The sequence below is a fragment of the Giraffa tippelskirchi genome, chromosome 2 (genome assembly GCF_054371585.1).
Source record: "Giraffa tippelskirchi isolate mGirTip1 chromosome 2, T2T-mGirTip1v1.2.pri, whole genome shotgun sequence".
In the NCBI taxonomy this organism is placed as follows: domain Eukaryota; kingdom Metazoa; phylum Chordata; class Mammalia; order Artiodactyla; family Giraffidae; genus Giraffa; species Giraffa tippelskirchi.
The window spans coordinates 226,188,777-226,213,746 of NC_137276.1; the positions used below are offsets into that span (position 1 = coordinate 226,188,777).

The following is a 24,970-nucleotide window of genomic DNA, read 5'->3' on the forward strand; positions in this document are numbered from 1 at the left end:
CTCAACTGGGACTCCACTAAATATCACAGATAAATTAGCTAAGAAGTCCCAAACTACAGAAATGATTCCTGCCTCTTTAAGAGGCAGCCATCATTAAAAAAGTATTCTAAAGAAAATTATAATGTTAACTTAGTATAATACTTAAAATATTTATATTTAGAGACTTTTTAAAATATATATGGAAGGAGACAGAGCAGACAACTCAACTGATAGCTTGTTTCCGTAAGAACTATATGCAGTAACGGTGGTAAAGCACTTGCAAATCTAAACAGAAGAATTTCAGGCTGTATTTTTGTTTCTTTAAAAAAAGATATCAGGAAAAGAAATCGATACTTCAGTATCCCATGCAATTTTCCTCAAACCTTTGGCAATAAGGAGTACTCCCTTCTAGGACAATACTTTTCACTTTCTCTTTACCTTTCTTTCCAACTGTCAATCTATTGATAATTAACACTCATCATTCAACCCTTACTCTGAATTCCCTGTAAGTAAATAACTCCAAATTACAAAGAACAGATTATAGCTAGGAAAAGGTATTTGATGAAATGCACAGCTCACATAAGCATTTAACTTAAAAGGAAATTACTTCCCATCACAGATATAACGATTACCTGTAATCTGCCCCAGAAATCTGGTTCTGTATGGATCAAGTGATTTGAGAGGCATGCATTAGTTATTTAGGTGCCCCAAATGGCACTAATCCAAATTGAAATGTGTATGGCAAAAACAGAAGGTCAAAGCCATTCACATGGCTTACACCTGAGTCTGACTCATCTGAGGGCCATGTCACCATCTCTGTATGATGCTCCAAAACCCATTCGGCACACAGGAGAATGCTTTCCAGGGATTCAATGTCTCTCTAATTTAGAGGACACACTATATGACAAAGCATTGTTTTCAGAAAGAATAAGAACAGGGCCCTTTGCACTTGGAACACCTGGAGTGTCTGTTTAACATGCAGATTACTGGACACCATCCAAGAACTGGCAAGAATTTCTGGAGATAGGACCAAGAAATCTGCATTTTAAATTAATATCATGGGTAATTCCGATGTATCCATCCATTTAAGAACTGCTGACACAGGGACCAAAGAGATGACAAAAAAAGCCAGGAGAAATCCAATGTAGGAAAATTCCTATTACAGTACTCAAGAATATAGAGGGCAATGAAAAAGTGGAATTAAAATGTTTAATATGTCTGGTTAAAGAGTTTCAGCTGAACTCTTTATTAAAAGGTTTCTAATTCATTTTGGTTTTCCATAATGAAAGGAATATAAATTTTAAATTTCCATAATGAAAGGAATATAAATTTTAAATTTCCAGATTTTTACACTAAAATTTCAAGAAGTGTTGGCATCAATTGACTTACTAAAAAAACCCCAAAAAAGGAAAAACCTAGTTATATAAGGCAAACTAGGAAAAAAAAAAAATTTCAATACAAAAAATTTTGCTTTATGCAAGGGGTGAAGCTCAAAACTCCCCTAATCTTAGAATTGTATCATTTGTTATGTAATAAACCCCTCTCTCCCATCCAAAATTTCCCAACCCCTAACTCAAAACCTTGGTTGTGATCAACAACAGCATTTGTGTTGTTAGCATTTGTACTGATGTTAAAATGGGGGAAAAAATCAGTTAGGGACAAGATACTGGTTTTAAGACAAAATACTGATGACGTCCTTACTATACTTTTAAGAATGAAAAAATATGCCCAAAGAAAAATAAGATAGAATATTAGTACATGATTTGCGCTCCTTTGTGAAGCTTATTTTCTTAAACACAATCCAAGAACATGCTATTAATCATTTCAGATCTACCTGACACAAGAGCAAGGAAATTCGTTTCTTAAAAAAAAAAAAAAAATGCCCTGAGATGTCTACGTTTCAATTAGGATGCACTAAGTAAACAAGGTTGTTTAATGAATAATAAAAACCTTCAAGATGGACTGACTTGAATGGCTTGAAAACTCCGAAGATTCATCTTTAATATCATCTTGTCGTCTTTGGACAAGGCGGGAAGCTCGCTGTTTGTACAGCTGATGTATTGCTGATTCAAGTTCATTAATCAGTGGCACCTGTAAAAATACAACACACTCCGTAACACCAAACTCCTTAGATGCTTATTTATTTGAGGGTTCCATATTATTTCCGGATTTCTGAAGGAGTACCCTCTGGACAGAATAATCATGAGTTCCCAATGAGATACAAATAGAAATTCAGTTTCACGCTGTCTGGGAAATAGCACTTCTTCTTTCCTTCTGCATATGGAGCTATAATGTCCAGTGCCTAGTTGTTGGAGCAAAACTTCAGTTAGGAAACTTAAACACTCTAACAATAGCAAAGAGAGTGAGTAAAGAAATGTCAGAAATTTTAGTGCTTTTCTTTTAAAGTACGTGAAAGTCCATTTTTAGTTTTTTAGCAGCATGATCTACCTTGCAATTTTTGTAGCTTAAGATAAACTAATATTGCTGTATAAGACCAAAAAAATGGCTCTGAGTAGGTAAAGAGTTTGCTAACTGCCCGATTTTGGACAATAAAATTGCTCTATCATTCACAAGCACCAAGTACCTTACAGTAATGTTACACTACTTTGTGGCTTTATTACACATTTAAAATGTGAACTGCATTCATTTATATTAATAAAGTGAATAAAATTTCTAGCTATCATTAACCTAACAATCAATCTATTTGAAACTCAGAAAGTTCTTCTGTTCCCATGAAATATTTAAATTTTTCCATATTTTTAAATAAAATCAAGTTGCTTGCATGAATTGTTCCTTTACAAAGTCAATAGATTTTTCCAGGTTAACAGCCACAGCTAAGCATTCAATTGGTTCATACAGAATACGAAAAGCTTACGGAATGAGACCTAACTTCAAAGGAAAAACCAGAAAACATTCTCTTCTTATAAATACCTTATGCTATATAATCAAATGCTATGAAACTTTCACAAAACACTAACAACCACTAGACATACCTGAGGAAACCAGAAATTCTAGTTTCCTGATGGTTAGTGCGAATAAAAAAACACACTATTTAGAGTTGGGCAACTCTGGCACCAAGTGTTATAGCAGCTTCCTGAACTGAACAGACTGCAAATGGAAATAAAAAGAGGCAGGTGGGATAAAAGCAGTTTCATACACTTGAATGATTCCATTGCAAAAGCAACACATGTTCACAGAAAGGTCAAACTGATGCAGTTATTTTATTCTTTCAGATGCTACACCATGGGCAACAGTGTCCCCAGATCTTGATGCTATCAGCTGAGCCCACGGACTCTAACTCGAAGATTAACCATAATCCATTTTTCAAGAAATTATTGTCATATTATCGTGACTTACTCACCCACCCCCTCATTTTTTGCAAACTGTACAGGACCAAGGACAAATGAACCTATGGACCTACAATGCATTCCTTTAGTTCTGGAGGTTATTAACACTCTTCTACGGCTAAGAGCTAGATGCCAGAGGCTGCATCAGACAGAACCTTAATTATTCAATTTACAGTTAAAATTCTGATAATGTGATTTTTGTTTAGGTAATTAAAATGCCTTTTAACAAAGCCCAGAGAAAATTCTGAGAATAAGAGTCCTAAAGCACATTTTCACCTCTCTTTCATGTTTCTTAACAATACTGATTTATGATTTATTACAAGAGTGCACCATGACAATTTCTTTACCCTCTCCAAACTCAAAACTGCTACTGACTACCATTATTTCAAGACCAAATTTAAGGCAAAGGACACAAGAAGGAAGATGACTCCAGGAAAACAAAACAATGGAAAGTTAAAATAATCTGCAAAAATAAAAATATAAGCTCAAAATCACTCAAACTTTTATAATGAAAGAGAAAAAAACAAAAGAAAGCTTATCTTTTTATAGTCTTACCCTGACACAGTATTTTTATAACTGAAATGAGCATTCAAATCTATCCAATTATTCCTCAGTATTTCCAGAATGACAATTTATGACATTTATTAACTCAGCAGCAGGCTCCGTAAAATCAAATGGATATGGAAATGTCAAAATGAAATGTTATTTTCAAGAGGGAATTAACTACTTCTCTTTTAATTAAAATGTAGTCACTATATAACAGATATGGTTTAAGATCTGCTTCAAAAACATTTACCTAAGTGATTCTGTAAAAATATATACTTCCCTAGGAACAGAGTAACCAGGAGAGATAAAGTATACTACTAAATGTTTTCAAAATAACAAGCAAATGAAAACAATATGAACTAGATATTCTACTAGTCTCTAACTCAAGAATGGTACAATCTAGTTGATCGTATTACTGTCAATATTTTTTAAGAGCTCAGTTTGCAATCACAGTGTATAAATTTACTCAAGTAAGTTGCAAAGCAAAGACCGAGATATTTCCAAGAAAAACTCCATAGGGACAAATTTCACTTACAAAGTATGATTTAAGACAAAGATCCTTTCTCTAGTCACAAAAGCTTACTGGGACAGCTCCCACCACCATGCCCCCTGGGTTCACAAGGGCTTTGTTAGTAGGAAGGACACACCGCCAGCTCTGACATTTCTGTCCACTTCCCCTCGTAACTCAAGCTCCTCTGCAGAGTCGAACTTATGTTTCCTTCTCACCCTGGTACTTATCACCCTAAGCCACAGACCTGCCATGAGGGCTATCACAGCTCAGAATGTAGCTGCTTCTCCAGAAATCAGATGATCAGGACAAGAACACAAATCCTCCAGAGAAGACCGTGGATCTGACCAGACTGGCTGGAACCACTAAGATTCATTAGGAAGACACAGTTTGGCACTGTTCTTTAGCCAGTCTTTGGCCTTAAGATACTGATCAGGAGATAATAAAAAGTTAAAATACTCATTTAAACATACTATATGCCTACAAATTCTATGCTAATTCATATGGCCAAGGATAAGAGAGAATGTTCCTTCTAATCCTGTATCCCATGAAAGTTTAGAGACAGGATATTCAAAAGTACTATGATTTTAATTCTTTTTAAAGAGAAGGCTTTGAAGTCCACAAATGCCTTTTTTAACAAGTGCATCAAACAATAGATTTATCTTAAAGAAAAATCAATTAAAAGTTGTTTGAAAGAGAATTCTGTGTGCAACTAACAAAAAATGCAAACAAATGGTACAACAGAACGCAAATAACTGTCAATTGACTATCATACCAAAAAAAAAAACCACTTGGAAATGAGACCTTAAAACAAATTATGGTCAATGAATGGTTTCTGAAATGGATAAAGCACAGGTTTATTCAGATGAAAACTATTACTAGCAATGGCAATCAACTTTATCTAGGGTAAAAAATAAAAACTAATAAAAATTTGCAATTTTATGCTATACATATTTGGAATTACTTATAGAAACAGTCTAAAGATAAGTTTAGATCTGAACCATAAGAACGAAAATTTCATCAGTGAGTCCCTTATATTCTAATAACCCAGGACAGGCCAGTAATCCATCATTAAGTTATGGCAGGATCTGCCAAAGTCTTTAAATGTGCTTTGAATTATCTTTTTCGTTTTCAACAAAGACACTAAATTGCCCCTAAGACAGAATGCTGCTAATGAAGTGGAGAAAATGAATCATGACTTTTCATCACTTCTAAAGCTAAATTCAGTGGATATTCTCTGAGAAATATAGAATTCTAGACCTCCCTAAGTTTTGCCTTATTCAAAGAGATTAATATTTTTGCATTCTTACCTTTTCACTGAAACACTCAAGCAAGTCTTGGACATACCCTCGCATTTCTTGCAAAAATTTATACCGTTCACCAATACCCCCGGAAGACCCTTCTAGTCTCGCAATGGCCCTGGTGGAGTCCACGCGGCTTTGCAGGTGCTTCTCGTGCTGCTGGCGGTTTGCTTTGTGCAGTTCTTTCATGGAGTCCAACCTTAAGAACAGAAAAGGATAAATATAACACATTTACATTTGGAAGTCTATGCTGTCAGGACACTTGCAATATTTATAATAATGCATTTCGTTCCACTATCAGAATATAAAAATGCTTGGAGTAGATCTTTTCATCTGTACTCCTGTTTTGCTCAAGAAAACGGGAGTCTACAGACTTCTTATATAAAGTTATTTGGTGGGCTAACCATCATCTCACTGTTTTGCTTTTCCCCCCATATCTTGACTACACTTTTTTCAGAGTCCAAGAGGAGAAAACTGAGAACTGTCTTCAACCAGATAATGGAGTGGTATTTAAAAAAAGAAACAACTTCGAGGCTTCCACAGAAGGAATCCAAGTAGGTAGCAGAACAAAGTATGAAGTCATCTTCTGGTTAGGTTTTGAAGATAGGCCAGTCAATCTTCTTTGCCGATATTCTGTACCTGCTACCCCAGACTACATGTTGCCTGAGGGAACGGAAAGCTAGAGGACAGGTCTTTAAGAAGCTGATCTGCCCTACCTGTCTTTAAGCTGTTTCTTTACCAAATCAATAGTAACGGGAGTCATCTCATTACTGGGAGTTTTGAAAGGGACTGTATTATCTGTTTTTTGAGATTTGGCATCGGATGATCCATAGGCTGAGTAACTATACGGAATGCCATAGGATGAACCATAAGGCATTGTCTGGTAGGTGTTCTGGTAGTACATGTTCACTTCCGTGGGCTGACTTGCTTGAACCTAGATGAGAAATGGGATATATATTAAAATCATTAGCTGAAACTACAAAAATAAAAAACTAACAGTAAATAATAAACCCATTTTTTTAAACACCATGTAATTAAAGTAAGTAATTGCAGAGCTTCTCAAAATCAAAAGTAGGGCTGGATGAAATTTCTCTTATGGGATTACTGGATTCATTTCCAATTACTTTCAGGAAAACAATAATGAGGTTTTGAGTTAGTAGGGACATTAAATTATGTCAAAACTCTACTAACAAAAAGAAACTTTGTATGACATTTCCATTGAACTACTTACTTCTGTAGAACAAGTTGTTATAACTACTTTGGAAGATATTTTTCATCTACAGTAAGATTTTTGCACTACTGAGAAATCCATCTTCTATAAAATAATTCTTAAAGCCGAAAAAAAAACCCAAGTTGTGCAAGAAAGAAACAGTTAATCTATACAGTGGAGAGCTTTTTTTTTTGGCAATATGTTTTTTACTTCAACAAAATAAGCTAGAAATCTTAATTTACTTTTTCGGTTTTTTTTTTTTTTTTATAAATTTATTTATTTTAGTTGGGGGCCAATCACTTCACAACATTGCAATAGTTTTTGCCATACATTGACATGAATCAGCCATGGGTTACATGAAGCTTAGCTGTTTAGTTCTTACCTGAGGGATATTGATCCCTTTCCTTATCTGCTCCTGCTCCCATCGGCTGAGCTCTTCATCCTGCTCTCCAGTTACTAAAGCATCATCATCACTCCCCTCAATACCTATGGCCATAAAGCAGGAAAAAAATAAGTCCAAAACAGCAGCAAGGGAAGAGATGCTACCCTGATATTTCACAAAAATCAAGCAAGAATATTGGCATGAACTCAACCTTACTAAAATTAAAGTGTCTGTTATGATGTGTCTCGTATTTGACCCTTCTGCTTTACTTGTCTTAATACAGTTATCCCTTAAGCAAGAGACAGTATCAATTTAACAATTAAAACCTTAGATAGGCTTCCTAACCTCTGTGAGTTTGACATTAATTCAACAAAGAGAAGAGCGAAACTTAGCGCCTCCTAAGAATGAAGAGCCAATTAAATATTATAACATGTTGGGTGCTTAGCACAATACCCATCACACAGTCCTCAATAAACATTAGCTATCAAAATCATAATACACTTCCCCCAAAATTCCAGTAAGACACTTAATATCCAAGCAAGAACAGTTCTCCAGCATTGAAAGTCACTCAGTCGTCTCCGATGCTTTGCAACCCCTTGAACTATCTATACAGTCCATGGAATTCTCCAGGCCAGAATACTGGACTGGGTGGCCTTTCCCTTCTCCAAGGGATCATCCCAACCCAGGGACTGAACCCAGGTCTCCCGCATTGCAGACAGATCCTTTACCAGCTGAGCCACCAGGGAAGCCCAAGAATACTGGAGTGGGTGGCCTATCCCTTCTCCAGGGGATCTTCCTGACCCAGGAATTGAACCCAGGGTCTCCTGCATTGCAGGCGAATTCTTTACCAACTGAGCTATGAGGGAATCTTCAACATTAAACATAGTTTAAATAAATAGATACATTTTACTTGATTGTAGTATTAAATAAAACTTAATAACAACAGGCTTACTGTTGCACTAAATAAAGTTACCTATTTCCTCTGCAATTTTCTGTCTCTGTGACTTTTCTTTCACAGAAAAAACTATGCGGCGTTTCTCATCATCATCTTCGTCATCGCTGGCATCGTTCTCATCTTCTCTAACAAGGCGGCCTTTCCCAGGCTCACTATCATGAGGAGTGAAATCTCCCAATTCCCGGGCCATCTGACGTTTTTTCCTTGCCGCATGTATAAAAGCTGCATCTGGAATTTCTCCTGGAAACAAACGGTAAGGATTAGAAACTATGCCATAGTAGGAAGAAAGGTACTATTTTCTTGAAACTATGAAAGATAAAAGAATCTCTCCAAGACAGCCATGCATGAATGATGTTCTAACATCCTTTGCTGGCATCCCTGCCCCTCTCCTTAAACTCTGCCTGCAGTACGACTGATTTATTTTTTTAACTTAGTTTAAACAGAAACTGAAAGAAGCTAAGGAAACAAAACAATATGTACAATGGCAATATATACAGGAAGGCGGGGAGGGGAAAATTCATGAAAACAGTTTTATTTTAATGGTTTTTATTTTTCATTTTTAAGAAATAAACAAAAGTAATAAAGTCATATTTATTACTAAACCGGAAAACAAAAACAGAAGAGGGATCTACACTCTTACAACCCTAAAATACACTATTAGATTTAGAGTGTATTTCACCTGCAAATAGTTTTCAGTTCACCTGAAAACACGCTGAATATATAATCCTGTATCTAATTTTTCTTCATATTAAAACATAAGCTTTTCCATGTTGTTGTTTTGCATAAACATAATTTTTAGTGGTTTACAACATTCAATAGATAAAGCATAATCTACTACATAATCAAATTAACACTTTCACCTACAGTAAAAATTAATGCCTTGCTACTTTTCTAATTTGTTATTTAAGTAGCTATGGAATATCTCATCATGTATATGCACTGTAACTTCTTAACTTACTAAGCCATTCCTCTCTTACTAGACATTTTTTCTAAATGTTTCTCATGGCAGTTAATGCTACAATAAAAATATTATTTCCTTGGGATACATTTATAGCTATGGAATTACAGGTCAAAGAGTAAGATCTGAAATCTACTAATTCATAATGTCAAACAGCTTCCCATAAAGACTGTACCAATCAGAATGCTATTAGATCTATGTATGTAATTTTTCACAACTTTACAAACCCAGAGCAAACATTTCGACTTTTTAAAAAAATTATCATTTTCTTGGCTGTGTTGCACGACTTGTGGAAGTTTCCAGACCAGTGATCAAACCTTGGTCACAGCAGTGAAAGCTCTAAGGAGTTCCCACAGAGTAAGCATTTTTAAATTTTATGAGTTAAATGGTTACTCTTCATAATTTAAATCTGGTGACTAAGTATTTATTCAAAAGCTGATTAGTGAATAGATATGCAAACTATTTCCATTAAAATATAAAAAAAAAACAAACCCTGAATATAAAGCTAGCAGCAGTTTTGCTTTTGGTAGCAGTTCTTGAAAAAGTTAAAATCTTAATCTGAAATACATTAAAAAAAAAAAAGGACTTTTGTACTATTTATCCATTTACCTGAACCCCTCATTTGTTTTGATAATAAAACTGCCTGTCTGAAAATGAACTTGGGAAGTTTCTAGTTCTCCTTCTTTTTGTATTTGCAAAAGGAAACAACCTGGCTCCAAACAGAGATGTCGTAAGAAACACCACTTAGCTAACTCCATCCTTAACGACCATCATTACAGATGGTTCATTCCTGAGGGATTCCTTCAGTTCTGAGGAACATCTGCAAGTACACACCTGGACGGAGAACATTTAAAGAAGATAAAGCATTTGAAAAGGCTCCGCCAGCCTTTGGCTTTTCTTCCTCCTTCTCACTTTCCATATCCATTTCATCTTCCCCGTGTTCACTGATGATAACTCCATCTTCTAGACTGGCGTCCTTAACATGACCTGCTTTGTCCAAAGGTGGTTCGTCTACATTTTTGAAAAAAAAAAAATAACAACAATAATACAACATATCTAAAACAAAATCCATAAATTAAGGAGGCACTTTTAATGCAATCATGGGCTCAATTCATTAAAGCATCAACTATTCTAATTGTTTATAAAAATACTCAAACTACTGATGTGTGAAATGATCACAACAGACAACCAGGAGGTAAAAACAATACAGGGGATAGAGGGATGCATGAGGCCCTGCTCAATCCCTACCTTTAGTTAATTTTATTGAAATTTTACCACTTTACCAAAACTAATTTCTTCCTCTAAACTCTCATAGGTAACTGTTCTAACCTTCCAAGCATTATTTCACTTTATATGTCTGTATTTTGTTAAACTCTAAATCCATCTGTGTCAGTCTCTTAGTCATGTCCAATTCTGTGAGACCCCCATGGACTACAGCCCACGAGGCTCCTCTGTCCATGTGATTCTCCAGGCAAGAATACTGGAGTGGGTTGCCATTTCCTTCTCCAGAAGATCTTCCTGATTCAGGGATCAAACCTGGGTCTCTTGCATTGCAGGCAGATTCTTTACCGTCTGAATCATCACCAGGGAAGCCCATTTGAGGTAGCTTTCTATCAAGAACAAGATAGAAACTTCTCTGTAATGAACACTTTATGGGATATCGTCTTAGGTTATAACCATCATCTGAAGGGTGGAGACCCAAAAGTCACAGGTACACTGTGTAAACCCCTGATGCTGTTGCCACAACTGAATGTTTGCAACAGTGGATGTGACTAAACCTGATTTTTCTGGCAACCTGGAACTGGGACACAGAGACAAGTTAGAGACTAGTTAGCACTAAAACCACCACATGCAAACCAGGAAGGGAGCTGTGGAGTCGCTACACTCCACCACGTGGACAAAGAGAGCTCTCTCTTCCGCAGGCCATTCTGGAGGCCAGCTTCAAGCCTACTTTCCTGCCACAGGGTTCCAGGTGGCACCACTGTCACAGTGGTTTATACCAAGTGGCTTACTTTACTTATAACTGAATAGTCCTATTACACCTTCCATCCCAGGCAAAATGTAGAAAAATAGGCATTTTTCACCCTGAATCACTGAACCTGGCAATGCACACATGAGGCACCAAGAATATAATGAAAGAGTGAAACAAAAAGTTCATTCTAAATATGAAAGATACACTTTCCCCTCCCCAAAACTGCTTCGAAAGTTCTCAAACCATCTCCTACATCTCCTACTCCCCTAAAGAAGAATCCCAGGGATAAGATATCCTCCCACCCCCCAACTTTACTTAGAAGATGTAGGTCATTCTGCTTCAGAGCTCAAGTTTTTTAAATTCACCACTCTACTTCATTGCCACAGACTCCCTCTGAAGTGCATTCTGAGGCTGAGGTTTTAAAACTCACTTTATCAGATGCATAAAGATACTGGGAGTCAAGAACTACCCATTTGCTTTTGCTCTCAATTAACTCTAAATCACGGAGAAGGCAAATGGCACCCCACTCCAGTACTCTCGCCTGGAAAATCCCATGGACGGGGGAGCCTGGTAGGCTGTAGTCCATGGGGTCGCTGAGAGTCGGACACGACTGAGCGACTCCACTTTCACTTTCATGCATTGGAGAAGGAAATGGCAACCCACTCCAGTGTTCTTGCCTGGAGAATCCCAGGGACAGGGGATCCTGGTGGGCTTCCATCTATGGGGTCGCAGAGTCGGCCACGACTGAAGTGACTTAGCAGCAGCAGCAGCAACACTAAATCAATGGCTTTTAACAGACAAAATAGAACTGCAAAAAGGTTTACTAGATCCAATATGCCCAGACGATTTCTGCAGACTTTAAAAGATTCAGTGTTTTAATAAGTTCGTAAGTTATTTGCTTGTGACAGAGCAAATACAAAGTCCAAAACACGGTGACAGGTGAATTTTTGTTAGTCCTGTATTATCCTTCCAGACAGCTTTATAAAAAGAGATACTGAATAACCTTTTCTGAAGCTCCTCTTGTGCCTCAATGTCTTTGCTACTTTAGGAAACCTGACGCCACAAATATTCTACTCTGACTGTGGGCACGATCTCTATCTCCTCTATTCTGTCTACAAAGAGACACAGGCTTCTCTTTAGCAAAAGAACTTCGACGTGATCCCAACTATTTCTCTAGCTATTGTCCTCTACTCTCTCTGCCAAATGTTCCAGAGCAGCCGTGTGGACCTGCTACCTCCCACTTTCTCACCAGTTTGCCAGACTCGACCTTGGCAAACAGCCTTTGATATTTCCCATTCCAAGCTCACCGACCAAACCAGAGGCTGCAGCCACAGCAAACTAATACACTATCGTTGAGCAATTTAGCAAAAGATGTTCCTTCCTCTAAACAGGCAGAGCTTGGCAAGTAAATTAGTCTCTTTTGCCAGATGCCCCACCTCACGTCCCCCCAAAAACCCAGCCACCATACCAACAGCCCTTCCTTTTCCTGACCTTTCTGATACTATTTCATACAACTGACACTCATCAACACTCATCATCTTGAAACTTTCGTATCTGTTCTCCTTTGGACTTTACAACTCTTTGTATCTCTTGAGTCAAGCGTCCTCTCTATGTGTATGCTTATTACAAGTAGAAGTCTTTGGTCCTCAGGAATATTTCCTTTATGCTACAGCCTCGATTCCATTTACCCTTGGCTTCAATTATCACCTCAATGAGCACCAAAACAAAATCTACATCTCCAACTATTCACTGGCTATTTCCACTCAAATTCAAGTTCAAAGGTGAACTCATCAATTTGGAATATCCCAAAGGTAGGTTTTCTAAGTTGATACTACCCTTGTTTTCCAGTTAATGCACCTCTGCCTATCTAAGGAGGGTTGGGGCAGGAAAAGTTTGGGATTGTGAGTTGATTATTGAAACAGGAACAACGACCTATAACACAGAGGCTCTACCTTTGGGGAGGACATTAATTGAGTTATCTGCTGAGTAGGAAATCAGTTAATATGAAAACAGAAGGTGGCCACATAAACTTTGCACCTGCTTCAATTTTTAAACTCAACAGTAAGAGTCTTTTCTCAGTTCTCACTTTTCCTGAGCTTTCTTCTTCAATTTAATCATACACAGTTGGTTTTTAAGAGATTTGGAAAAAAACGAAGCAGCTTCCTAGACTCCAAAATAATCAGTTTCCCTAAAAATACTCCTCCTCCCACCTGCATTCCCTATTTCTGTATATCATACATAATTATTCTCTCAGTCACCTGGCACAAAAGCTCAAATCTATTTCTTTTAGATCCAATAGCTGAAGCATACATTAGGTCTACCAATTCTTCCCTTGGAATACTTCTCAAATAACCTTTTTCTATTTCTTTCCCCATACCCACAGCAAACATTTTAAATTCACCTAGAATTTCCCACTGAATCAGGAAAAGCCTCAGTCTTGCTCAACTGAGACCTTTTTAAACCCATTATTACTGGATCAAAGCTGGCCCTTGCATTTAAACTGCTTTAGGCCTCTAATATTTCCTTGTGCCAATCCATGCTGCATGCTGCTGCTACTGCTGCTAAGTCGCTTCAGTCGTGCCCTACTCTGTGCGACCCCATAGACGGCAGCCCACCAGGCTCTTGCCTGGGATTCTCCAGGCAAGAACACTGGAGTGGGTTGCCATTTCCTTCTCCAATGCATGAAAGTGAACAGTGAAAGTGAAGTCGCTCAGTCATGTCTGACTCTTAGCGACCCCATGGACTGTAGCCTACCAGGCCCCTCTGTCCATGGGATTTTCCAGGCAAGACTAATGGAGTGGGGTGCCATTGCCTTCTCCGATGCTGCATGCTAACTCCAGGTTAAGATTTTAACAGGCATTTATCATGTCACCATCCTGGCAGGCCCCTGAAATGGCAACTCTAAACCCCATACTAGATACTAAACATCCTTCACAATCTGTCAACAACGTACCTTTCACCCTAAACCTCTGCATCCCCCACAAATCATCTATTCAGCCTGTCACATGTACTTGCTCTTTTCTAAAACAGCAAGTCTTTAATAGCCCCACATCTCCCTTATTTTCTTTGCAATTTAAAAGATCAAAGATCCAGCTTCAAATTCCACTTTACCTATGAAGCATTCCTTCACCCATCTCTAAAAAGAAAAGTGACTTAAGCTTTAAGTCACTCATTAGACATTTTGCCAAATACGGAGTCCAGTTATAAATTGAAGTGATGTTGTCTCCAAAATTAGATTGCAAATTTGAGATATAATGACATCCTTTCCCACATCAGGCCTATAGTGGAGAACTGGGCAATAATAATTTTATCTTTAATTCCACAAAATAAAAAGATCTCCCTAAAGCATTTGCATGAAAATAACTCAGACCACAGCATATTATCATGAAACCACTTTCCAAAGGACGAATAAATGCTTAAAAGTTTAACTTAGATTGTGAGAGGACCTAAGAGATGTTTGTACAATGTAGGCAGGTGCCACACACCCAGGAGTGTGCATTCATGTATCTGATAAGGCTGCTAAATGGGTACATTATCAACATTAGATTTAGGGGGTTCCTAAAAGTGCTCTAAGAATTAAAATGACTGTGTAAATAATACCAAAGGAACCCAAAACTTGTCTCTACAAAATACAAGTACAGAATACAAGTACAGGAATTTGCACAGTACTCCTTCAAACAGAAACAAACTGTGTCTTACATTTAAGTGGGAAGCCTCTCTCTGTTCAACAGCACTTGAACACTAGTCAGAAAACTGGAAGAATTTAGTCACCGCAGCAGAAACATTCCAGTGGCAATGGTTCTTTTTAAATAACGTATTCACAATGCAGTCATGTTGGAATTAAATGAAACTGCATCATTACTCAACTTGAACCCTTAGCAATGACAGAATCAAGCTAACAAGTTCACTGCTGCTGCTAAGTCACTTCAGTCGTGTCCGACTCTGTGCGACCCCATAGACGGCAGCCCACCAGGCTCCGCCATCCCTGGGATTCTCCAGACAAGAATACTGGAGTGGGTTGCCATTTCCTTCTCCAGTGCATGAATGGGAAAAGTGAAAGTGAAGTCGCTCAGTCGTGTCCGACTCTTAGCGACCCCATGGACTGCAGCCTACCAGGCTCCTCCATCCATGGGATTTTCCAGGCAAGAAACAAGTTCACTATACATACACCAAATCTATTCAATCCCTGGGAGAGTTTCATTTTGTCACTTCAAAAGAATCAAATTAGTACTTACTGTCAGCTGATGAGTTGAGTTCTGTCTTAATCTTCGATTTTTCAAGATCTTCTTTATATTCTTTCTTAAGCAGTTTTACTATCTTTTTGCTGTAACTTGATTTCTTCACTTTGAAAACTTCTTCATTTTCTTTAAAAAAAATTGAACAAAATCTGTAGTAACTATTTTCAGACAATATTTCTATTCTAACTCTTGAATTCTTCTAAATATACTCAAACATTCCAAATCATAACATAATTTGAAATTACTTAAAATCCATAATAGGCTTCCAAAAACTCAATCAACTTCATAATCTGGAATAAAATGCCAATCTGAGACTTTTTAAAGGCATAACACATGTAACTGCACAAAGTTCTGTGTTCTACTGTCTTTCTTAAATCATTTATTTCAGGAGAGAAAAAGAGATCTTCGAAAAAGCACCTAATTATCAAATTCTTAAGGTATCTTAAATAAAATATCTAAAATCAAAAGGTGCTAGTTTACAGAGATGTCAAGATTGAGTAACTCTATACCCATCACACACTGACACAGTTATTTCAAGACCAACTTTTTAAAAGTAAATTTCGATGGCGTATCCATCATCTTTGATTTGAAAACTTTAAAAGTCGAATGCAAACACTTTACCAAGTTGTCCCTACATCAGCGAAAACAAAAATGCGACTGTACTCCTGGCAAACTTGAGAGAGAAACTGCCTATTACTGGAAACAAGAAAGCATTGCGCATCAAGATGCAAGTCAGATTTCCCAAAGTCTTTAATTCTTTTTTCATAACATAGACTTAATTGGATTATACAAACATACACTCAACAACCGGGGAAGTAAAATGATAGAAGGCTCATCTACGATCAGAAATCTAAATCCACTGCAGCCTGGCCCCTCGCATCAGATTGGATAAACCGCCTTGAATTACCATTGCTACTGCTGCTACTGCTAAGTCGCTTCAGTCGTGTCCGACTCTGTGCGACCCCATAGACGGCAGCCCACCAGGCTCCGCCGTCCCCGGGATTCTCCAGGCAAGAATACTGGAGTGGGTTGCCATTTCCTTCTCCAGTGATTGAAAGGGAAAAGTGAAAGTGAAGTCGCTCAGTCGTGTCCGACCCTTAGCGACCCCATGGACTGCAGCCTACCAGGCTCCTCTGTCCATGGGATTTTCCAGGCAAGAGTACTGGAGTGGGGTGCCATTGCCTTCTCCGAATTACCATTACACCGTCTCTTTTCACGGTCCAAATGTTAACGCGAGTTAAGGTCGCACATTTGTACCCCTATTTGCTTTTACAGGGAAACTGAGGATCGGAAACAGGATCGGCGATCGCGAAGGACTGGCCCAAAGAGACTCAGAACCAGAGCTTCACCTCTGGGCTTCTCTTTCCAGACCTAGCACTCCTCTTGACACACTCAGCCTTCCTGGTCAAGGATGTCTGACCAGGGACGAGGATGCCAAGAGGCGTGGGCACGGTGACCTACGGAAGGCCCGGAGAACGTGCCCAGAGCAGTTCAGGGACTAGTCTAAGAGCAGTTTGGTTCTCCCTAAAACACAGCGGCCAGGAACGAGGCAAGACAGGAGACACTGAATTTCCAGGTTAAAAAAATGAGTGATCTGAGGTCCCCAGCCCCTCGGAACAGGAGATGCTCGGGAGGCCGGCGAGGAGGAGGCGGTAGTTAAGAAAAGGCCGGCGGCGGCGCGGGAACACTTTACCTCCCCCCACCCCTACCCCCGCCTGCGCAGAAGGCCGGAGGCGGGGGAAAACGTGCAGCGGATCGGGGCGGGAAGAAGCGACTCGGTTCCCGGGGCGGGGATGCTGAAGCTAGGCGCGTCCAGGGAACGCAGGGACGCGCGGTGGAGGCCTAGCTAGGGTAGCGATCCCGGGGTCCGGGGACTCCCCGAAGCGCGGCGGTTTACCTTCGTCCTCGTCCTGGAAGCTGAGCAGGCTGGCCCGGGGCACCTCTTTGTTCTCGCGCGGCCTCTTGCGAGGCTTCAGCCCGTTGCCGGGCTCCGCGCCGCCGGAGAGGCAGCTCCCGGCCTCCGTCCCCGAGGTCAGCGCGGCCGGCGGCGGCGGCAGCAGCCCCGGGCCCAACAGGGACTCGCCCGCGGGGGCCCTGTCGCCGCCGCCGCCGCCGCCGCCGCCGCCGGGGCCCGGGCCGGGGCCAGGCTCCTCGCCAGTGCCAGGCGGCGGCGGCAGCAACGGCGGGGGCTCCTGCTCCTCATCGCGCTCTCGCTCCTCCTCCTCCGAGTCATTCCGCTTGCGCACGTTCACCCGCCGGGCCTTTCGGAACATTGCCCCGCGTCCCGCACGGCGCTTTTACACACACACCCGCCGGCTCCCAACTCCGCCGCCCCGGCAGCGCCGAGCTCGCGAAAGCGCACGCGCGACCTCCCCGGGAGTCCAGCCGGGTTCCTCTCTTCCTTTTCCCAGCTACCGCGCACCGCAGGGAGCGCGGAGGCGCTCACGCGCTCAATGATTGGCGAGAACTCCGCGCCTCTCGCGAGAACGTCAGTTTTGTTGTGTTTTTTTTTCCCTCCACCCGCGGCGTCCCCCTGTCGGCCTGGAGGACTATTGGCACGGAACTCTGGGAGTCCGGCGCCGTCCGGCGGGTCACAAAGAGGATCATAGAGACGAGAGGAAAGAGTCAGCCCCGGGTACTGCAGTGCGTCTCCCTCACTGACGTAGTCACGCGAGGAAACCTCCCGCCAAGCGCTGGGAGGGGCAGATAGTGAAGGAGGAGACAGGAGAAAGGTGGGGAAGTAGTGGGGAGGGAAGGAGACCGAAGGTGGAGCGGGAGGAATCACAAGGGTGGTATATTTTTTTCTTGAGACCGAATTGAGTGGTGTGAAGTGGAAGTCGCTCAGTCGTTTCCGACTCTTCGCGACCCCTTAGACTATACAGTCCATGGAATTCTCTAGGCCAGAATACTGAGGCGGGCTATATTAATACGACTAACCTTATTAGTACTTAGTAGTTCTACACCTTCATAATTTAAGAGCACTTTCAAAAAGACTGAATGTCATATAGGATAAAATGTTATTTGGCCTTTTTTTTGTTTGTTTTTTTAGCACCTTTCCCTCTGTTACAATGAAAGCAAAAGTGTCCTTGGTCTTTTCAAAAGAAGGCCCGTTTTGCTAGCAGTTCCTCAACTTGGCTGATTTCAGAAACAAGTGGAAGAAAAAAATCGACTTAGCGAGTGGGGACTATTGAGACACATTTCAGACATATGTCATAGAGGTTACATTTTAAATTGACAAAGGCACATTTGACTTTGAAGTTGAGCTCACATACTTTCTCATTGTGTCACCGAAGGTAGGGCCTTCTCCTTCTCCTATGTGCCTATATGTGAATTTTCTTGTCTCAAAATTCAAAAGGTTATAAGAGGTATTCCCATCCATTTCTAGGCACCTTCCAGTTCGCTGGCAATGTTAAAAGTTTTATGATCCTCCAGAGAACTTCTCAATTAAATTCACCCATTCCTGTCCATTTTAGTTCACTGATTCCTAAAATGTTGATGTTTACTCCTACCCTCTTCTGCTTGACTAAATGCAATTTACCTTGATTCATGGACCTAACATTATAGGTTCCTATGCAATATTGTTGTTTACAGTATCAGACTTTACTTTCACCACCAGACACATCCACAACTTAGCTACATTTCCATTTTGGCCCAACCTCTTCATTCTTTCTGGAGTTATTTCTCCACTCTTCCACAGTAGCCTGTTGGACACCTACTGACCTGAGGAGCTCATCCTTCAGTGTCACATTTTTTTGTTTTTTCATGCTGTTCATGGGGTTTTCAAGGCAGAAATAATGAAGTGGTTTGCCATCCCCTTCTCCGGTGGACTATGTTTTCTCAGACCTCTCCACCATGAGCCGTCAGTCTTGGGTGGCCCTCAGGTAGCTATCAGCATGGCATGGCTGATGGCATCCTTGAGAAACACAAAACTGTTATCTATATGATCATTTTGGTTAGCTTTGTGTGATCCTGGTTTTCTGGAGGCTGTGGGATTATAGTTCTTGCTTCCTGATGGGAGGGACCGGTTATGGGAAAACCTGGGTATTGCTCTGGTGGACAGGGCCATGCTCAGTAAAGCTTTAATCCAATTGTCTGCTTATATTTGGGTCTATGCTATGTTAGTTATGCCCTGAGGCAACGCAATACTGGAGTCCAGAGGCTCTATGGTAGAACTACTGCCAACCTTCAAAAAGGACTTTTGCCAACACATGCCTCCCAGGATTGCTGCTGCCAGTGACCCTGTCCCCGAGGCAGGCTACTGCCAACCCATGCCTCTGCATGAGATCTTCAACACTGACAGGCGGATCTATCTCAGTCTCTAGTAGGATCACAGGAATTTAATTCACACCATTATATTTACTACTGTGGGCAAAAATCCCTTAGAAGAAATGGAGTAGCCCTGCCCTCATAGTCAATAGAAGAGTCCAAAATGTAGTACTTGGATGCAATTTCAGGAACAACAGAATGATCTCAGTTCGTTTCCAAGGCAAATCATTCAGTATCACAGTAATCCAAGTCTGTACCCCAACCACTGAGGCTGAAGAAGCTGAAGTTGATTTGTTTGTAAAGACCTACAAGACCTTCTAGAACTAATACCAAAAAGAGATGTCCTTTTCATCATAGGGGGCTGGAATGCAAAAGTAGGAAATCAAGAGATACCTGGAGTAACAGACAAGTTTGGCCTTGGAGTACAAAATGGAGCAGGGCAAAGGCTAACAGAGTTTTGCCAAGAGAACACACTGATCATAGCAAACACCCTTTTCCAACAACACAAGCGACAACACTACACATGGACATCACCAGATGGTCAATACCAACATCAGATTAATTATATTCTTTGTAGCCAAAGATGGAGAAGCTCTATACAGCCAGCAAAAACAAGACTGGGAGCTGACTATGGCTCAGATCATGAGCTCCTTATTGCAAATTCAGACTTAAACTGAAGAAAGTAGGGAAAGCCACTAGGCCATTCAAGTATGACCTAAATCAAATCCCTTATGATTATATAAGTGATGAATAGATTCAGAGGATTAAATCTGGTAGAGTGCCTAAAGAACTGTGGACAGAGGTTCCTAACATTATACAGGAGGTAGTGACCAAAGCCATCCCAAAGAAAAATGCCATAAGGCAAGTGGTTAAGCAGCCTTACAAATAGTGGGAGAAAAGAAGAGAAGTGAAAAGCAAAGGAGAAGGGGAGAGTATACCCAACTGAATGCAGAGTTCCAGAGAATAGCAGGGAGAGATAAGATAGCCTTCTTAAGTGAACAATGCAAAGAAATAGAGGAAAATAATAGAATGGGAAAGACTAGAGATTTCTTCAAGAAAACCGTCACGCACCGCACGTTCGTGGGGCACCTGGCGCTAAACCATTCGTAGACGACCTGCTTCTGGGTCGGGGTTTCGTACGTAGCAGAGCAGCTCCCTCGCTGCGATCTATTGAAAGTCAGCCCTCGACACAAGGGTTTGTTTTTTTTATTTTTATTTTTTTAAAAATAAAAAAATAAAAAGAAAACTGGAGGTTCCAAGGAAACATTTCCTGCAAAAATGGGCACAATAAAGGACAGAAGCAGCAAGGACCTAATAGAAACAGAAGAGATTAAGAAGAGGTGGCGAGAATACACAGAAGAACTACACAATAATGTCTTAATGACCCAGATAACCATGATGGTGTGATCACACACACAGAGCCAGACTTCCTGGAGTGTGAAGTCAAGTGGGCCTTAGGAAGCATCACTACGAACAAAGGTAGTGGAGGTGATAGAATTCCAGCTGAGCTATTTCAACTCCTACAAGATGATGCTGTGAAAGTGCTGCGCTCAATACACCAGGAAATTTGGCAAACTCAGCAGTGGCCACAGGACTGAAAAAGTCACTTTTTATTCTAATCCCAAAGAAAAGCAATGACAAAGAATGTTCAGATTACTGTATAGTTGCACTCATTCCACGTGCTAGCAAAGTAATGCTCAAAATCCTTCAAGTTAGGCTTCAGCAGTATGTGAACCAAGAATTTCGAGATGTGAAAGCTGAATTTAGACAAGGCAAAGATCTAATTGCCAACATCCATTGGATCATAGAAAAAGTAAGAGAGTTCCAAAAAAATAAACCAACCGTCTACTTCCATTTCATTGACTACACTAAAACCTCTGACTGTGTGTATCACAACAAACTGTAGAAAATTCTTAAAGAGATGGGAATAACAGACAACTTCTCAGACAACCTGAGAAACCTATATGTAGGACAAGAAGCAACAGTTGGAACCAGACATAGAACAATGAACTGGTTCAAAATTGGGAAAGGAGTACATCAAGGCTGTATATTGTCATCCTGCTTATTTAACTTATATACAGAGTACATCATACAAAATGCTGGGCTGGATGACTAGCAAGTTGGAATCAAGATTGCCAGGAGATATATCAATAACCTCAGATACACAGATGACACCACCCTTATGGCAGAAAGCAAAGAGGATCTAAAGAGCCTCTTGATGAAGGTGAAAGAGGAGAGTGAATAAGCTGGCTTAAAACTCAATATTCAAAAAACGAAAACCATGGCATCTAGTCCCATCACTTCATGGCAAATAGATGAGGAAAAAGTGGAAACAGTGATAAATTTTATTTTCTTGGTCTCTACAATCACTGCAGATGTTGATGGCAGCCGTGAAGTTAAGACACTTGCTCCTTGGAGGAAAAGCTATGACAAACCTAGACAGTATATTAAAAACAGAGACATCACTATGTTGACAAAGGTCTGGATGGTCAAACCTATGGTTTTTCCAACAGTCATGTACAGATGTGAGAGTTGTACCATAAAGAAGGTTGAGTGTTGAAGAATTGATGCTTTTGAATTGTAGTGCTGGAGAAGACTCTTGAGAGTCCCTTGGTCTGCAAGGAGACCAAACCAGTCAATCCCAAAGGAAATCAACCCTGAATATTCATTGGAAGGACTGATGCTGAAGCTGAAGCTCCAATACTTTGTCCATCTGATTTGAAAAGCCAACTCATTGGAAAAGACCCTGATGCTGGGAAAGATTGAGGATGGGAGAAGGGGGCAGCAGAGGATGCAATGGTTGGATGGCATTACTGACTCAGTGGCCATGAGTTTGAGCAAACTATTGGAGATAGTGAAGGACAGGGAAGCTTGGCATGCTTCAATTCATGGGGTCACAAACAGCTGGACATGTCTTAGTGATGGAACACCAAAAGATATTCTTTGAACATGCTGGGGGCGGCGGCCGAGAGAAGGTAGGCCGGGCCAGGGGCTGGGGGCGGCGGCGAGAGGAGTTACCCCAGGCCCAAGGAGCAGCGGCAGCGTGGACACAGGAGGGCCGAGAGGAGTTACTCCACACTCAAGGTCAGGAGGGGCCGTTGTGAGTAGATACCCCTTGTCCAAGGTAAGGAGCAATGGCTGCACTTTGCTGGAGCAGCCGTGAAGAAATACCCTACGTCCAAGGTAAGAGAAACCCAAGTAAGATGGTAAGTGTTGCGAGAGGGCATCAGAGGGCAGACACACTGAAACTAAAATTACAGAAAACTAGCTAATCTGATCACACAGACGACAGCCTTGTCTATCTCAATGAAACTAAGCCATGCCGTGTGGGGCCACCCAAGATGGATGGATCATGGTGGAGAGGTCTGACAGAATGTGGTCCACTGGAGAAGGGTATGGCAAACCACTTCAGTATTCTTGCCTTGAGAACCCCATGAACAGTATGAAAAGGCAAAAGGATAGGACACTGAAAGATGAACTCCCCAGGTCAGTAGGTGCCCAATATGCTACTGGAGATCAGTGGAGAAATAACTCCAGAAAGAATGATGGGATGGAGCCAAAGCTAGAACGATACCCAGCTGTGGATGTGACTGGTGATAGAAGCAAAGTCCGATGCTGTAAAGAGCAATATTGCATAGGAACCTGGAAAGTTAGGTCCGTGAATCAAGGCAAATTGGAAGTGGTCAAAGAGGAGATGGCAAGAGTGAACGTCAACATTCTAGGAATCAGCAAACTAAGATGGACTGGAATGGGTGAATTTAACTCAGATGACCATTATATCTACTACTGTGGGCAGGAATCCCTTAGAAGAAATGGAGTAGCCATCATGGTCAACAAAAGAGTCCGAAAGGCAGTACTTGGATGCAATCTCAAAAACGATAGAATGATCTCTGTTCGTTTCCAAGGCAAACCGTTCAATATCACAGCACTCCTAGTCTATGCCCCGATCAGTAACGCCAAAGAAACTGAAGTTGAACGGTTCTATGAAAACCTACCTTATAGAACTAACACCCAAAAAAGATGTCCTTTTCATTATAGGGGACTGGAATGCAAAAGTAGGAAGTCAAGAAACACCTGGCATAACAGGCAAATTTAGCCTTGGAGTACAGAATGAAGCAGGTCAAAGGCTAATACAGTTTTGCCAAGAAAACGTACTGGTCATAGCAAACACCCTCTTCCAACAACACAAGAGAAGACTCTACACGTAGACATCACCAGATAGTCAACACCGAAATCAGACTGATTATATTCTTTGCAGCCAAAGATGAAGAAGCTCTATACAGTCAGCAAAAACTAGACCGGGAGCAGACTGTGGCTCAGATCATGAACTCCTTATTGCCAAATTCAGACTTAAATTGAAGAAAGTAGGGAAAACCACTAGTCCATTCAGGTATGACCTAAATCAAATCCCTTATGAGTATACAGTAGAAGTGACAAATAGATTTAAGGGACTAGATCTGATAGACAAAGTGCCTGATGAACTATGGACAGAGGTTTGTGTCATTGTACAGGAGACAGGGATCAAGACAATCCCCATGGAAAAGAAATGCAAAAAAGCAAAATAGCTGTCTGAGGGGGCCTTACAGATAGCTGGGAAGAGAAGAGAAGCTAAAAGCAAAGGAGAAAAGGAAAGATATTCCCATCTGAATGCAGAGTTCCAAAGAATAGCAAGGAGAGATAAGAAAGCCTTCCTCAGCGATCAATGCAAAGAAATAGAGGAAAACAACAGATTGGGAAAGACTAGAGATCTCTTCAAGAAAATTAGAGATACCAAAGGAACATTTCATGCAAAGATGGGCTCGATAAAGGACAGAAATGGTATGGACGTAACAGAAGGAGAAGATATTAAGAAGAAGTGGCAAGAATACACAGAAGAACTGTACAAAAAAGATCTTCACGACTCAGAAAATCATGATGGTGTGATCACTCACCTGGAGCCAGACATCCTGGAATGTGAAGTCCAGTGGGCCTTAGAAAGCATCACTACGAACAAAGCTAGTGGAGGTGATGGAATTCCAGTTGAGCTATTTCAAATCCTGCAAGATGATGCTGTGAAAGTGCTGCACTCGATATGCCAGCAAATCTGGAAAACTCAGCAGTGGCCACAGGACTGGAAAATGTCAGTCTTCGTTCCAATCCCAAAGAAAGGCAATGCCAAAGAATGCTCAAACTACCGCACAATTGCACTCATCTCACACGCTAGTAAAGTAATGCTCAAAATTCTCCAAGCCAGGCTTCAGCAATACGTGAACCGTGAACTTCCAGATGTTCAAGCTGGTTTTAGAAAAGGCGGAGGAACCAAAGGTCA

The 24,970-nt window shown here is 40.7% G+C and overlaps 1 protein-coding gene and 1 long non-coding RNA gene across 6 annotated transcripts in view; one reads left to right on the forward strand and one right to left on the reverse strand.

Moving 5' to 3' along the window:
- Nucleotides 1-17,867, reverse strand: part of PAXBP1 (PAX3 and PAX7 binding protein 1) — a 34,652-nt gene extending 16,785 nt beyond the window's left edge. For 4 of the 5 annotated variants that reach the window (XR_014073603.1, XM_081558710.1, XM_081558702.1 and 1 more), the window contains exons 1-8: nucleotides 17,294-17,867; nucleotides 15,394-15,522; nucleotides 10,021-10,197; nucleotides 8,247-8,468; nucleotides 7,274-7,377; nucleotides 6,398-6,615; nucleotides 5,691-5,880; nucleotides 1,947-2,070 (exon numbers count right to left, since the gene is read on the reverse strand). Coding sequence is in view for 4 of the 5 variants with exons in the window: in XM_081558710.1 (XP_081414836.1) it covers nucleotides 1,947-2,070; nucleotides 5,691-5,880; nucleotides 6,398-6,615; nucleotides 7,274-7,377; nucleotides 8,247-8,468; nucleotides 10,021-10,197; nucleotides 15,394-15,522; nucleotides 17,294-17,669 (1,540 nt within the window). In the remaining variant the exon portion in view is untranslated. Of the gene's footprint in view, nucleotides 1-1,946; nucleotides 2,071-5,690; nucleotides 5,881-6,397; nucleotides 6,616-7,273; nucleotides 7,378-8,246; nucleotides 8,469-10,020; nucleotides 10,198-15,393; nucleotides 15,523-17,089 lie in introns of all 5 variants that reach the window. The other variant, XM_081558723.1, reaches the window with a different exon arrangement.
- LOC145532848 (uncharacterized) lies at nucleotides 5,763-10,187 on the forward strand. The gene is made up of 3 exons (XR_014073619.1): nucleotides 5,763-6,235; nucleotides 8,292-8,481; nucleotides 9,888-10,187. It is a non-coding gene; the product is annotated as an uncharacterized LOC145532848 (long non-coding RNA).
- Nucleotides 17,868-24,970: the final 7,103 nt, after the last annotated feature.